General features: G+C 39.8%; 1 protein-coding gene across 1 annotated transcript; it reads left to right on the top strand.

Annotated features, from left to right (window-relative positions):
- Positions 1-1,764: 1,764 nt before the first annotated feature.
- On the top strand, positions 1,765-15,747 carry CLUL1 (clusterin like 1). Its single transcript, XM_080378835.1, has 8 exons — positions 1,765-1,883; positions 2,804-2,913; positions 4,075-4,223; positions 6,774-6,941; positions 8,939-9,383; positions 10,679-10,816; positions 14,238-14,452; positions 15,577-15,747. Exons 2-8 carry the CDS (start codon positions 2,811-2,813, stop codon positions 15,742-15,744), a joined length of 1,386 nt encoding a protein of 461 aa, XP_080234961.1. The 5' UTR covers positions 1,765-1,883; positions 2,804-2,810; the 3' UTR covers positions 15,745-15,747.
- Positions 15,748-15,778: the final 31 nt, after the last annotated feature.

Consider the following 15,778-nt stretch of genomic DNA (forward strand, 5'->3'; position numbering starts at 1 on the left):
ACAATGCCATACACTTTGCAATTTTCAAAATCAACTGAATTGAGAAAAGGAGCCTCACACCCCCCAGAACTCCATGTCTCAGCATTCGCTTCAGTACAGATTTTCCTTAAAGACTGGCTTTGCAAGGTGCAAGAGCATATTTGACCAGAGGTCGCTGCCCACAGACCTTCAGAAGACAGGCAGTTCTGAAAACAAGCAGTGGTATCTGTGCCAGAGACAGCCTCCAGCCTCTCCACCCTGGGGCAGGAGTGCTGCTCTCCCTCCCTGCATGGCTGGGGCCGCTTGCTTTCTTGCAAATTCTTGTGAACTATGGGTGATGTGTTGAAATTGCCCTTTTTGCTCTGGATTGAGTAAAGCTTGCTCTATATTGAGTCAGGTCCAGAAAGGCCAGCAGTAACTACTGCTAGTAAATGAGTATTAGCAAAGAAAAATGCCAAAAATGAGGGGGCAAACTCTGGCAGTGAAAGATTAAAGTGTGTTAGGATTCATTACATGTGTAGGCTAGTAACACACATTTCACAAGTGTCTGTAATAGATTGTCTTTCTTTGTGCAATTGTATTTTCCATTTACTCTCTGTCCTGAGCCAAGCACGGGGCCCAGGGAGACTGCCCCTTTTACTTCAGCCCAAGCCCCAGGGGTGCTTAACAAACAGTCTGGCCAGGGGACTGCAAAGTCTGCAGGGGTGGGTGCCTGCTTGCTATTGCCACAAAAGAGAACTTGAAAGGTTTTGAGTAGTGATGAGTCTTGGTCAAATGAGCCAGCATTTAAGTGAGCCAGCAATATGTATATACTAAACCAAAATATATATTCCCCTCCCATCCATCATTTTCAGAAAATGAGTGGAGCTATCTTAATTTTTAATGCAAGTTGAGGACTTGCTGTTCACATTAGAGCTAACGTGTTCTCCACTCTTCCTGGTAACATGTTTAAAAATAAACCCCTCAAATCTCTTGCCTAAGCAGCATTAATCTACTAGATTTTAACCATCAATCATCAATTGGCTTTTATGAACAATGAGGTAAACAAAAAAAAAAAAAAAAAAGGATGTTTTAAAACTGCTTTTACAGACTGAGCTACAGGCACCTGTTTTCCCTGTCTCCTCTTTGAATTCAAGGCGGTATTTTTGCTGAACATCACAAGGTGGGATATGATTTGCTAACAATACTTGTCCATATTTTATATCAAGCATCTGTTAGTATTTCAGTATCTTACTTCAAAGTATGCAAAACTTAATGCAGGTCAAGTCCCAGACATATTTCAGACACATGGATTAACTGAAGAAAATCATTAAGAGGGTAAATCCCTAAAACATGAGCAAGTATAATGATGTACAAAATGCTTATCTCATTTCAGATTCTACTCATATGCTAGCCTGTAGCTGGATTCCTTTTTTTTTTTTCGATTTCTGTATCTTCAGAAGGTATATGAAGGCCATTATGTAATCTAGTGTTTTTTATAGCAAACTAAAACTATGCTGAAGAGATTAAATGAAGCTATTTTTAGCCAAACTAATTGTAACAATTTCACTAAGAACATAAGCTGCAGATGTCTCCTAAGGTAAAAAGCAAGACAATGGAAGAGCTAGTAAGATAAAAAGCTACCAACTACAGAAAAATAACAGATCCAAATTACATTAAATTATGCAATTCTGCCCAACACTCCCCCTAGTGGTTTTGACCACAGAGATGAGCATGAAGTCCTATCCACGCAAAATTCTCCAGCCTAATGACAAAATGTCCCGTTAATAGGATTAAGTACCTTCTCATCAGATAAGTAGAACATGGAAAAATCCCTGACACTCCCAGCAATTAGATCAGAACACAGCCCGACCCCTTCCTGACGCAGGGAGCAATTTTGCAGAGGAGGTGTTTCGGTATTAATGGTAAATATGTTGGGTTTTTTTACTTTTCTTTGGTAATGTATTTGTATTTCTTTGCAAATTTAATTGGTCTTTCGCTATAAATGTAAAGGTACAATATGCAAGTAACTATAACAAGTAAATCCAGGCTATAAATACATCTAGGCTCTTAATTTACATTCGCACTTGCAGCTGATGGCTGCATCTCCAAGAAGGCTATACTGCCTAAGAAGGCGGCATTTAAATACTGTGTTCACTTAATCAAATGATAACTATAAAGTGTAGTTGCATGGTTTTTAAAAAATACACTTTTCTCCTCTAACTGCTCTTGAGATGGAAATAAAGCAAATGGCATTTCCTCCCCTTATTTTGTAGGACTTTCTGTCAACTGCTGATGTGTTTGCTTACAAAACTGATCTAATTGCCAATTGCTTGGCACGCCTATTATTGTGTCTGCTACGTTAACTATTATCCTGAAGGACAATGAAAGGAATTGCATGTTTGGAGATGAAGAAGGGAACAACATTCTAGAAATTCCCCTTTTTAAATTTTGCAATAATGTTTAGCATGGATGCATTTATAGAATGAACTAAGAACATAGTGTGAGACCAGTAATTAGTGTGTTTCACAAGGTAGAAAAGGGACAACTGAGCTGCATAAGCTTTTGGTTTTATATATATATCTATGTCCTGATTCTGTTACAACACTGTGCAAATTCAGTGGAATTAATCTAGTTGGTCTGAATAGATGATGAAAAATGAGATCAAGCTTCTTACTAATGTTTTCACTAACAGTAGCATTTAGGTGCATGTTACTGATCTCCGAAAGCATAGTTTAAGTAAAAATTAATGGAAACTTTTGTAATACTTAGTAAAAATTACACCTAGGCATTTGAGCATCATGAAGATGCTTACTTTAACTGCACTGACCTGCTTCTTTAACAGAAAGAACATGAAGTCCTCTTGGTTATTTATAATATACGTGCTATGGCTGAATGGTCATCAGTGTGCACCAACAAGGCAGGAAGAAATGAATCTCCAGGAAAACCTGAAAGGTAAGTAGCATTTTCTTGCCAAAAATGTGCGAAGCCCCTGGGTACAGGTCTCCAGTCTCCTGGTGCATTTTGACTTCCACACTCACTGGCATCAAGAGGATCCACTTTCACGTGTGGAGCTCAAAAACCGTCATATGACTACATGCATACACACACATACAATGGGGAGATAAAAAAAAACCAGGATGAGAAAGTAAAGGGATTAACAGATAAGCATCCCCTTACAAAAAAGTATTTACAGCATTTTTATAGGTGATTTTGTTCCTCATAAATCATTGGAATATAAACTGAACCCAAAATTCAATTCAACAGGTTTTGAATAATTTTGTTTATATAATCTTTGAAAATGTTTATTCTACAATTATATACTTTGTTGGAAAAGATGGTTATTACAAATAATTGATGTAAAATTACTTAATTTAGAAAAAACCCCAGCTATTCTGCCTATACTCACTTTCAAATTTTGTGAATAGGAATCCCAAGAGGATCAGCCATGAAATATTCCTTTGTTTCAGTCTACATTAATAATATTCCTGTAACAAACACAGGAGAGGGGAAGAAAGGCATAAAGGAAGAAATGACTGACATGTGCTTTTGGCAGTGTCAGAGTGATATATTCTTTACTTGTTTTGTATAGCTCCAGTGATATTTCAAGGTATTTCTGCAAAGGGAATAAATACAGACAAAGGAAAGGCAAGCATGCAGAGCTTCAAGGTGCAATGTGTGGGCCAACCTGGGCTTTCAACAAAACTCTATGGTCATTACTTCACAGAAAACCTAGAGATAGTATTTTTATGAATACTGAGCATACCTGCTCAGTTGTAGCAACCTGCTGAGCAACCTGCTCAAGTTGACCCTGCTTTGAACAGAGGCATTGAACTCAATGATCTCCAGAGATGCTTTCCAGCCTCAACTATTCTGGGGGACAGCTGAATGTATAGCCTGAGTTGCACACAGATGATCACTGGCAAAGGCTCTGGGACGGATTCTTATCTGATGAAATTGTCTTGGCTCTGTTATTCAGCATTCATTATCTCAAGACTTGGCTCCACAACTGTAGGGAAACAGAGCTGTTTCATTCTCCTTCATCATCAATGCATGACAATTTGTGATAGTGTTAAAATCTGATTAAGTCACTGTATAATTTGGCTTTTTTTTTAGTATTATCTGATGTTGGAGAGAAGTATGTAGATGAAGAAGTAAAGAAAGCTTTGATTGGTATTAAGCAGATGAAAATTATGATGGAAAGAAATGAAGATAAGCACATAAATCTGATGAAAACCTTGAAGAAGAGCAGTGAAGAAAAACAGGTAACAAGTGCATCTGGGGTTTTTGTTTGTATTTTTGTTAAGTTGTGGGTATTTTTAATTACAGATGAGGCAGGTTGTGCACGGATTTAGCATAGTCTCCTGAAAGTAGTACAGCATGCCATTGTGCTTAGGCCAATAAGCAACCCAGAAGGGATCCCTTGGTGTCTCCCTTTTTCTGGGAAAGATGAAAACCACACTGTATGTACACTGAGCAGCATACATCTCTTTATGTAGTCACAGGACTGATAGGAAATCTGCTTCTGTCCCTTTCTTTCCTAGCAGAAGAAAACTCTCATGGCATCTCTAAAGAGGTTCTCACTGCTCGTCTCCTGGAAGCAGGAGCTGGGCCAACAGGCATCCTTTACTAGCCTATCAGGAACCTGGATGTCCATATTTCAGAAGTTAAAACATCAGTTCATATTTACCAATTTCTTAGGAAAGAGCTTGCCTGCTGGCAGGACTCTGGCAGACTGAGGTTTCAACCCTGAGGGAAGCCTTCAGACTGCGCTGGAATAAAGCACTGAACAAGAGCACCACCTGCCTCACTGGTGCCTCTTCCAAATTGCACGGTTCTTTTGAAAGCTAGAGGTGAAGACTTTCCATCCTTCCTCAGAAATACAGCTTTCTAACTGAGTGGCATACTGTTAATTTTCCCCTGTGGCTGAATATCTAAGCTATTTCTACAATGAAACTGGAAGTGTGAGCACTAGACAAAATACAGCTGAGTAACCACTAGTTAGCAAGTCACCTTCTCCTAGGCCGCCCTGGTTGCAAGGTAAAACATGTTATCTTGAGACCTAAGCTCTCATTTTATTCTGCAATTGGGAGGTAACCAGCAGCAGCCTAGGCATAGTCAAGCTGATGGTGACCATCATGTGGAGATACAGAAGTTCTGCAGTAAAAAGAGACAGCATGCTGTGTGTGGACTCAAACATTACTTTGGTGAGAGAACCCGAGTTTTCTAACATCCAGAAGCCAGAGCTGCTGCAACAGCAGTGTGTTGAATAAAGCATCACACTTACTGCTTATGTCTAGAAATCTCCCGCTTCGCTGAATTCACACAAAGGCAACTGCAAGCAACTGTATAAAGGTGTTCTGTGCAGAATGTCCAGCAGTCCTGCCCTGCATGTCTTCACACACCTCAGGCTACAAGATGGTTCCCAGCTTGCTTTGCAAACATCAGGCCTTCAGGAAAATATCAAAGCCACAAATGATAATGTGCTGTAGAGAAAATACAGGGGATCATGGGAATTTCAAGTGTCCTAGTGCAATGCCTAGCTCACAGCCATCTGCTCAGATGATCCTGAGAACTAGAGATTACTGTATATTTAAAAAAGTACAAAGATTCTAACTATTGCTTTAAATTAAGTTGAAGAAAATTTCCCTCTTGCCCCAGCATCTGGTAGGTAGTTTAAACTATTTGTATCAGCAAGCCCAAAAGTACCTGATAGCTTTCTAACATCTTTAGGAACACCAGTACACTGCCACGATCTGTGCTGTTTTTAGCTTTTACTGGATGATTTCATTTACGCAGAACTTACACCCACAGCTAGAGTTCATAAAACACTGAATAAATGTATTAGATCAGAAAATAATTAAACATAGGCTATGAAGACCACAGTTACTGTCTCTACCCAGCACATTCTGACAGAAGTTTTCTTTACTGTGAGCTGCTTCCCTATTGAAATGCTGCCAGAAAGGAGTAAGACTGACCAAATAAAAGGTTTCTGTCATACACAGCAACAACTTGGAACATTGTTTGGAAACATAAACTATTAAAATATGTTGTGCCTGAAAAAAAAAATTAATGATGTGCAACCTACTTCAATAGGAAGTCTTTCTGTCTTTCCATTGCCAAATCTGCTCTAAAAAGCTGCTTCTGATCTGCTCAGCTTTGTGCTCTACCTGATAAACTGATCCAGTAAATAGAAGCAACATTGTAAAATGTGTCTTGATTCCCTTCAGTGTGGAAGGAGTGCCTCACACTTCCACAAGAGCAGGAAGAAAGCCCCTTACTTGAGTCTTTTGATTAGTATAATTACAGACAAAATGCTATACTTTTACTTATTTCCGCATTAAAGGAAGAATTTATGTATGGTAAGGACCTAGCCTCTTGAAATATCACACCCTTGAAGAACAGAGCAAAGCTACAAAAAAGGGCTGTTTGTGGAACAGATGAATACTGCAAATATTGTATGGAGAAAAAATGATACCAGTTGAGCACATGACCTTGTGAGAGGATGAATGCATCTTTCACAGACAGGTGTGTGTTTTATTTTCAAAACCTAAAAGATCCAGGTAGACTGTAGAGACACGTCTGGTTTTGTAGACTGTGCGCTTTGAGAGAACAACATCAGAAAAACCCTATAAGAAAAGTTTTTCAATTTTCAGTTCCCTCCATATGTGACTGCAGCTGAGAAGACAACTTAATGGTTAGGGACTAGCAACAAAAAGAAACCATAATAGTCTAAATGAGTGATCAATGCCAGGATAAGTATTTAGAATATTAATCTGAAAATTGCCCTCAACTGAATCTTTTTTCTTACTTAGCAAGCCTTGCAACTTATGGATGAAGTAAAAGCAAGACTAGAAGAGGAAGAAAGACAATGTCACATATCCTTGAAAAATTTATGGGATGAATGTGAATCTTGTTTAGAAAGTACCTGCATGAGATATTATACAACTTGCAAACACGGGTTTTCAACATTTAGAAGAAAGGTAGGAAAAGATTTTGTATCTTGGAAATACTCTTGAATTCACCTAATAGTTTTAGAGAGAGCACATTTTATTTTCTCAATACCAGATCTGCCAATTATATCAGGTTACTAAAATTAATTTGATTTGGAGGGTCTGCAAATAACTGTGAAGTTTTATGACAGAGATTATATACAATTATATTCATTGAACACTGAGCCAAAATGTGTTCAGTTGCACCTGGTGTGACTACATGGACACTGATTATTCCCCTGACTCCAACAGAGTTACTCAACATACACAGTGTTGTCTCTCACAGCAGGATTTGCATTAAGATGCTCAATAACTGTGTGTGAAGAATATCACACAGAATATGGTCTATCTGAAAATCAGCAGAATTAAAAGTGTAGATATAGTTAGCAAAATTCCATGGGAAAAAAATCACCTCCTTGTACAACATCATTCTTTCCAATGTTTATTTTATTTTAAATCTACTCTTGAGTAACAAAATAGCTTTAAAATGTTCAACTGATTTTTAATAAAGGAAACTGTCAGCAAAGGAGACTCCTTTAATTCTACAAGAAAGAAAATGTGCTTCCCTGGCTGGCACATTATTATTATTACAAGATTTTTTAAATTGTAATAACATTTTTTATTTGGCCGTATGCTTTAAGTGCAGCTTAACAACCGAAACCGCACAATTACTGCTACTGAAATTTCAGTCAGATTACCTAGCTTTCACATCCCCAGGCACTGCAAAAACACAATAACTTGTGTGTTTCAGAAGTGACAAGCTTTAGAGCAAAGGTGTTTAAACATTTGTGCATATTCTTAAAATTATTCAGGTAAAAATGTGGAAGATATTAAATTTAAGACTATTGGTGATACTTTTGTTTTTTAGATAACTTTCATGGATACCTCAAATGTATCTCTTGGCCTTTCAAGAGTCTGTGGATATCAGGTTGAAATTCTTGCAGTAGAAGTTATATACTGCACTGTCACTGTCTTTGACCCTCTTGGTTACTTCCTCACTGAGCTATATGGGTTTTTTGAAGCAATCAAAGTAAGAAATGTGTTGTGACCTGAATCATTTTAAAAAAAGAGGACAAGGGTGATAGCTGTGGCTGATGATACACAGGCAATAGGGGCAATACGGGCTTAGGCTGTTCCTGCAGGGCTGTTTCACAATTCACCTTCCCTCTGAACTGCACTAGTGGTCAGCTCAAGCAGCTGATCGAATCAAAAGAAAAAAACTATATTTATATGCATATGTATATTTATATGCACATGTATATGTGTATCTTTCCCTCTCTCTCTCCATCTCCATCTCCATCTCTATCTCTGTCTCTATCTTCTGTGAGTTTGGCAGGGTGCTTCAAAACCTTTACCATTTTGCTAATGCCATGAAGCGTGGCTCCACACGCCACTGCATCTGCTCAGGCAAAGGTGGTGCGTTAAAGCACAAAGCAGGGAACCAGTGGCTGAGACCCAGGGAGTGGGAACTCTCTAAAGCAGAGTCAACACTTGACCTCTTCCATCATCAAGCCATGGACCCGGAACCACTGTTGCATTGATTTTAATGGGTTTCCATTTGCACAAGGATGTAAGGACTTGGCTGTTGGTGAGAGAGGACAGGGTGTTTACAGATCACAGCGAGAACAATTGCCTTCTGTTCCCTACACTGTGCATAAGTACCACGGAAATGTTTCCAAGATAAAGTCCAAATTGTTTGTTGGAAGAAACCCAAACGCCAATACTAACTTCAAGCCTCCACAGATTAAAGGCCAACTGGCAACACTTTTACTCCAGATCTGATTTAGAGCTAATGATTTAGACTGAACATACTTTCATTCTTTAGAGTCTAGTGTCTTAAATTACTTTGGAGAATATGGTGAGTTTGCAGTTATTAAGAGGGCACTGTTTCTATGGGTATTTGAAAGATAAAAATTGGAACCACTTCCTTGAGCGATGAAAAACTGGTAACTTGTCCGGCAGCTGATCTATCTCCTTCTTATACACAGGTTGAAGATTTTTTGAGGAAAATACCTCCGCTCATTTTTACTTTTCATGAGGATCAAGAAAAAGACATCCAATTTAATGAAAAGCCTGAGAAAGAGGATACCCAGCTAGAAAAAATGGAAGATTTATTTAGACAATTATTATCAGATATGGGCTCAGTGTTTAACAGAAGTATCGTATTTTTCAAGCAGATGCAAAGAGAATTTGACCAGTCTTTTCAAATGTATTTCATGTCTGATCTGGACTTGAATGAGTCCCCCAGCATGACAGCTTTACCTGAGGACATCACCAGAAATAATGGCTCACAGAAAGGCTGGAATATACCTGGTTTCTTACAGACAGTTTTTGATTTCAGTAAGACGGTGTTTGAAGGTGTCAGTGAGGTGATTACTGAAGCATTTGATGAATACAGAGATAGTAGAAGAGATGTGCCAGAACAAGCCAAAGGCAAGTGTTAGAAAATGAAAATCAACTGCACTGTCAATGACATCAGATCCCTTGGGATTGCTAAACTATGGGTAATGATTCAGTTTGCAGTATGTTAGTGTGAGATACTGTGCTGAAGCTCTGGAGGCTTTCTTGGTTAAACAGGCATGGGCAGAGGATAACTTCATCAGTTAAATATAAAGGTACAGATCACCTAGAAATCTCAAAGAAATGTCACAGGGGGACTTATGGGTTCTACATAGCCTGATTTTCACGGCAATTCTCGAAGAATTTGCAGTTCCTCAGAAGTGCTTGAATTCATGATGGATGCAGGTTTTTAAAAGGCTGACTGACAGGTCTGATCTCAGCATTTGTCACGATATGATTTATATCATATCATATTGACATGTCACCAATTCTAAAAAATTAGGGTAGTTCTGTGACATGTCAAGTCATATCCCTGCCCTTTCCAAATCATACTAAACTCAGTCAGACAGCTGCAAGCCCTATTCCAGGCTACCGCAGCAATGTGGTGTGCCAATCAAATACAAACCAGCCATCATGTTTTCCAATGACCAGAAAAAATCTGGGCATAAGATTGGTTTCAGGTGATAACTCTCAATGGAGGAAAAAAATCATAATCAATTTTTAGAGTACAGAAAAGCCTTATCCTTCATATTTTACTAGCACAAACAGAAAAAGAAGCATCATCCAAATACATGCTGGTGCCTGTCTATAAGGAGATCACAGTAAGCACATGCCATAACTCTGAGTGGCAGGTAAAGTTAAGTGATTCTTCAGTAGCATTTTTAAATTTTTCCTGTATCATGACCCATGTGACCTCAGAAAAAAGCTTTGGTAATGGGCTCTTATCTAGCTGTATGTGATTATGAAACATTTTGACTACTAAGGGTCAAAGAGATCTTACCAGAACTTGCATGTTGTAGAAGTAACATGTAATAATATTAAAAATTGTTTGGCTATTAGTGGGGAATACACTACTATGCCTTTATAAGGGAATATACTATAGTGGCATGAATTCCTTGGAAGAAAACATCTTCTTTGTATCTTCTTTGTATCTTCTCCTGACTTCTACTTTTTAATATTTTATTCCTTTTTTCTTTTTCTTAGTTGTTTGGTTTGTTGTTGGGTTTTTTTTTTTGGGGGGGGGGAGGAGGGTGAGCATGGAAATTATGTCAGTCATTTCAGATTAAGGGCAAGAAATTATATTCTAGCACACACAGTAGGTAACAAATGTACATTTATCAAGACCCTAAGCTTAATGACAGTCTAAAAATACTGTGACTTCATTCTAGATCCTGACAGAAGAGGCATGTTCTCAAAAATTGTGTCAGGGCGCCAGAGACCTCAGTGCAGGGAGCTTCGAGAGAACTCCTCTGGATGCCCACAGTTTCATGAGAGATGTCAGAAATGTCAAGACAATCTTTTGCATGGTAAATAGACATTTTCCAATTATTTTTCTCTTTAATGAATTGATCAGCAGTTTGTAGATTTTTAGGTTGTCATTTTCTACTGCGCTGTTTCCATATTTTTGGAATTAACATTGAGTCACAGAGGTTTTACTGTAACTACGGATACAAACACTCTTCCTCATTCCAGATGATTTCAATTACCTTTCCCCACTGTCTCCACAGAGTGTCAGTATAACTCAGTTGTTAACATACCACTGGCGGTGCAAAAAGTTCTACACTCTCTAACAAAATAACTATATATTTTGTTAGAGTTGCCATCCTGCAGAGAAGCAAGAGGTCAGGCAGTAATCGATCTTGCCTGGGTGCAGAAGTGCTGAACAGAAAATGAGGAGAAGCTCAGACTCCTGACTCTTGCTTCTCCTGCAGTCAACCAGATGTAACATCAAATAGCATTCAGCTCCTCGCAAGGAAGCAAGCACTGAAGATCCTATAATTACTCTTTGCTGAACCGTGTCAGCAAACAAGGCTGATATTAAAGACAAAAAGGGGACTGCTTGTCAGTATATAAGGAGATGGAAAAGCTTTGGCATGCACCTTCCATGGACACCTGGAAAAAACATTTGTACTGCATGACCTAGAACTGCTCTCACGACTCCCGCTGCAGCATAGCACATCTGTATTTCCAGAATTATTTAAGTCTTAAAAGCCACAGAATATGCTTAAACCTGTGTCTTCAGAATATCTCCAGTGTAGCAAATACTAATGATCCAATGACACATTTTGAAAAGAACACTAGACCACTTCCATCTCAGTAAAAGTATGTGTCTACAACTCTGTATCACGAATACCAGTTAGTATCTGTGGTTACTGTACTATCAGCCTGAAGGTGTCCTTTGACATTCTTATTTGACAGGAAATAAATTTTACTTTTCCACAATAATTTTTGTATTGGTTAAATAGGTCCTTTTTAAAAATCTGTATTTTAGTAAAGAAAAAAACACAGCACACTTCAGTTCTGAATTCACGGCAGATGATACTAGTCACATACTAATATCTAGCTATTGTTAGGTAAATATTAGGCCTTAACACTCAACAGGAATAGTAATATACAAGCTTTCTTATAATAAGCTGTACGATAGAATCATAGACTGGTTCAGGTTCGAAGGCGTCTTTAAAGATCATCTAGTGCAGAGGTCCTCACACTTTTTAACCAGGGGGCCGGCGCGCGGATGCAGTGGCAGGCAGTCATCTGCGGCTGCTTGGTTTCCCCCCCAACCCCCGGTGGGGGGGGTCTATAAATACCGGGGGCCGGATTGAGGACCCTGGGGGGCCGTATCCGGCCCGCAGGCCGTAGTTTGAGGACCCCTGATCTACTGCAACCCCACCTGCAATAAGCAGGGCCATCTTCAACTTGATCAAGTTGCTCAGAGCCCCATCCAGCCTGACCTTGAACATTTCCAGATATGGGGCATCTACCACCTCTCTGGGAAACCACTTCCAGTGTTTCACCACCATAATGCAAAAAATGTCTTCCTTATATTGTCTAAATCTACCCTCTTTTAGTTTAAAACCATTACCCCTTGTCCTATTGCAACAGGCCCTACTGAAGTGCCTGTCCCCCTCTTTCTTATTAGCCCCCTTAAAGTACTGAAAGACCACAATAAGGTCTCCCTGCAGCCTTCTCTTCCCCAGGCTGAACAATACCAGCTCTGTCAGAAGACAGAAGCCTGTCTTCATAGGAGAAGTGTTCCAATCCACTGATCATCTTTGTGGCCCTCCTCTGGACCCCCTCTAACAGGCCCCTGTCTTTCTTGTGCTGAGGCCCCAGAGCCAGACGCAGCGCCGCAGCGGGGTCCCACCAGAGCAGGGCAGAGCAGAATCACCTCCCTCGACCCACTGGCCACGCTTGTTTCAATGCAGCCCAGCAGAGGTTGGCCTCCTGAGCTGCAAGCGCGTGTTGCTGGCTCATGTCCAGCTTTTTATCCACCAGTGCTCCCAAGTCTTTCTCTGCAGGGCTGCCTTCAAGCCTTTCATCCCCCAGCCTGTATTGAAACTGGGGATTGCCCTGACCTGTGTGCAGAACCTTGCACTTGGCCTTGATGAACCTCACAACGTTCACACAGGCTCACTTCTCAAGTTTGTCCAGGTTCCTCTGGATGGTGTCCTGTCCCTCAGGCATGTCAGCCACACCACTCAGCTTGGTGTCATCTGCGAACTTGCTGAGGGTGCACTCAATCCCACTAAACAGTACTGGTCCCCACACAAACCCCTGAGGGATACCACTCATCACCAGTCTCCATCTGGACATCGAGCTGTTGACCACTACCCTCTGGATGCAACCATCAAACCAATTCATCATCCAATGAACAGTCCACTGATCATGGAATCATAGAATCATTTAGGTTGGAAAAGACCTTAAGAGATCACCAAGTCCAACTGTTAACCCAACACTGCCAAGTCCACCACTAAACCATGTCCCTAAGTGCCACATCTACAAATCCATATCTCCCTAATTTAGAGAGAAGGATGTTGTGAGGGACCATGTCAAAGGCCTTACAGAAGTCCAGACAGACGACATCTGTAGCTCTTCCCTTATACACTGAGGTAGTCACTCCATCGCAGAAGGCCACTAGGTTGGTCAGGTGGGACTCGCCCTTGGGGAAGCCATGCTGGCTGTCTCAAATCGCCTCCCTGTCCTCCATGTGCCTTAGCATAGCTTCTAGGAGGATCTGTTCCATGATCTTCCCAGGCACAGAGGTGAGACTGACAGGTTGGTAGTTCCTAGGGCCCTCCTTTCTACCCTTTTTAAAAAGGGGTACAACGTTTTGCTTTTTCCAGTCACTAGGGACTTTGCCTGACTGCCATGACTTCTCAAATATCATGAAGAGTGGCTTGGCAACTACATCAACCAATTCTCTCAGGACTCTGGGATGCATCATCATCATCAGGACTTATGTATATTCGTGTTCCTCAAGTGCTCTCAAACCTGATCTTCTCTTACAGTGCGAAAGACTTTGCTCCCCCAGTCCCTGCCTTGCATCCCACTGCTTGGGATGGATTGACAATGGAATATGAACAATTAAAAAAAAAACAAACAACAATGTATAAGGAGATTATGAAGGTGCCATATGTAAAATCTACAATTCCTATTTAGCATAACAGAAAATCTATTGCCATGACATATGATATAAACCTTAAAGTACTTGGTAAATCATTGTAATACAGCAAATGGGATAACTAATCCATTTAGTCATTATGAACCTAAACAAAATCTACCAAAATAGGTTAGCAAGAATTACTCTTTTTAAGTATTATTTAAACACCGACCCAAAACATACCCCCTTGCTAGACTATTTAACAGTTTTCTGTACTTCAGATGGAAAAGAAAAAGTACAAGACATTACATTCCTATAAGCTTCATGGTGGCTGTCTTTTTTAACAGATTGCCCAAATGTTCCCGAACTGCACATAAAGTTTGATGAAGCCTTTAAACTGGTTAATCTCTCAGAGAAGCAGTATGAGCAGATTCTCCAGGTGGTTCAGCGTCATACAGAAGACACTTCCTACTTGTTGAACAAAATGAAAGAAAGATTTGGGTGGGTGTCTGAGTTATCCAATATGACCATCGGACCAGAAAACATTTTCAATATAGTTAAGGTAAGGGTTGTCTGCCGAAGGGAGCTACTGCACAGTGCTGTCTTTGACCTATGCATTGCTCATAGTTATGCTCTTGGGGGTTGTGGATGTTTGTACATGTGTAATGTTTGGTTTTTACAACACAAAGTTCCTACTCATCTTGAATTGATGTATGCTTGATAATCCCTTGATGAGCTCAAACTCCAGAGATTAGAAACTATTTTCCTTTAAATCCTTTTAGTCTGACGGATGGCTGACAGGCTAACCTGAATCACTGTCTTATAAGAATAAATTGACACTAGCAGCTTTGACTGGCCTCAGATTACCTTCACAGATAAATTTCACTGTACTGGTCAGTAACACATCCTTATTGGATCCCTGAATATCCAGTTATATGTCTATATCTGTACCTATATATCCCAAAGCTCAAAGGTGGCAAATGTTATGCAGATTATTGCAGTGGAAGCTGCCTATCTGTAACAGCATCTGTCAATATTCCAATAAATACATCATGACTAACTGTATCTAACACACAAGAATATATCCAAGGTAAATACAATCCATTTTGCTGGGTGAAGGACAAGTCCCATTCTCCCTTCCAACTCAGAAATCCAATGTACTACTATTACTACATGAACTTTATATGAAACAATTGTGCAGTCCACCAAAAAAAGCACAAAATCAGGAACAAGGGGACAGGTAATATTTAAGGACGCTTTCCCAACTGAGTCCAAGCTATCTGCTCTAGAAAAATAAAACTACAGAAGTCAGTCTGGTTTTGAAAAACACACAGGAATGAGTAATTTCAATCACACAAACTTTGTCTTGAAATTAGTGGGACGACTCACATGCAAGTTTTCATTAGCAGAACAGAAGCTCTTTGTAGATGTAGTTCCTGGTACAAATATTAAGATGCAGTTTAATATGGTCCTGCAGTGCCGTGTCAGCTCTTCCCACCACCTACAATAAAATTCAGACACCCACTGTCTTTTCAAGAAGAAAGTAATTTCAAGAAAGCATACAAATTTAAAATATTGCTCTGTTTAATTTCCCCCTATTAAAGACAGTAGGCACAGTAGGTAGAAACAAAACTGAAAATATGCACTAGTTTGTAGTGTCTAAAGTACTGATTTGTTCTCTTCTAGGTGGTACCTGGGGATCCCTCTGGTAATAATGAAACTGTGGTAGAGGTGAATATTCTGACTTCACCTACTTTCACCATCAAAGTTCCCTCCAACTTAGATCCAAAGAGTGGTGAATTCATTGAATACATAGCTGGGAAAGCACTGCAACTATATAAGCAGAATTTTTAAGTGGTAAGTTCATTCTTTCTCCTTTCATACAGAA

The sequence above is a fragment of the Falco punctatus genome (assembly GCF_963210335.1).
Source record: "Falco punctatus genome assembly, chromosome: 3".
NCBI lineage: Eukaryota > Metazoa > Chordata > Aves > Falconiformes > Falconidae > Falco > Falco punctatus.

What these genes read in the sequence shown, in the direction of transcription:
- CLUL1 (XM_080378835.1), top strand. Translation starts at nt 2,811, where the DNA reads ATGAAGTCCTCTTGGTTATTTATAATATACGTGCTATGGCTGAATGGT. An exon ending in TCTCCAGGAAAACCTGAAAG is followed by an intron (nt 2,914 to 4,074) that starts GTAAGTAGCATT and finishes CTTTTTTTTTAG; the next exon opens with TATTATCTGATGTTGGAGAG. An exon ending in TCAAGACAATCTTTTGCATG is followed by an intron (nt 10,817 to 14,237) that starts GTAAATAGACAT and finishes CTTTTTTAACAG; the next exon opens with ATTGCCCAAATGTTCCCGAA.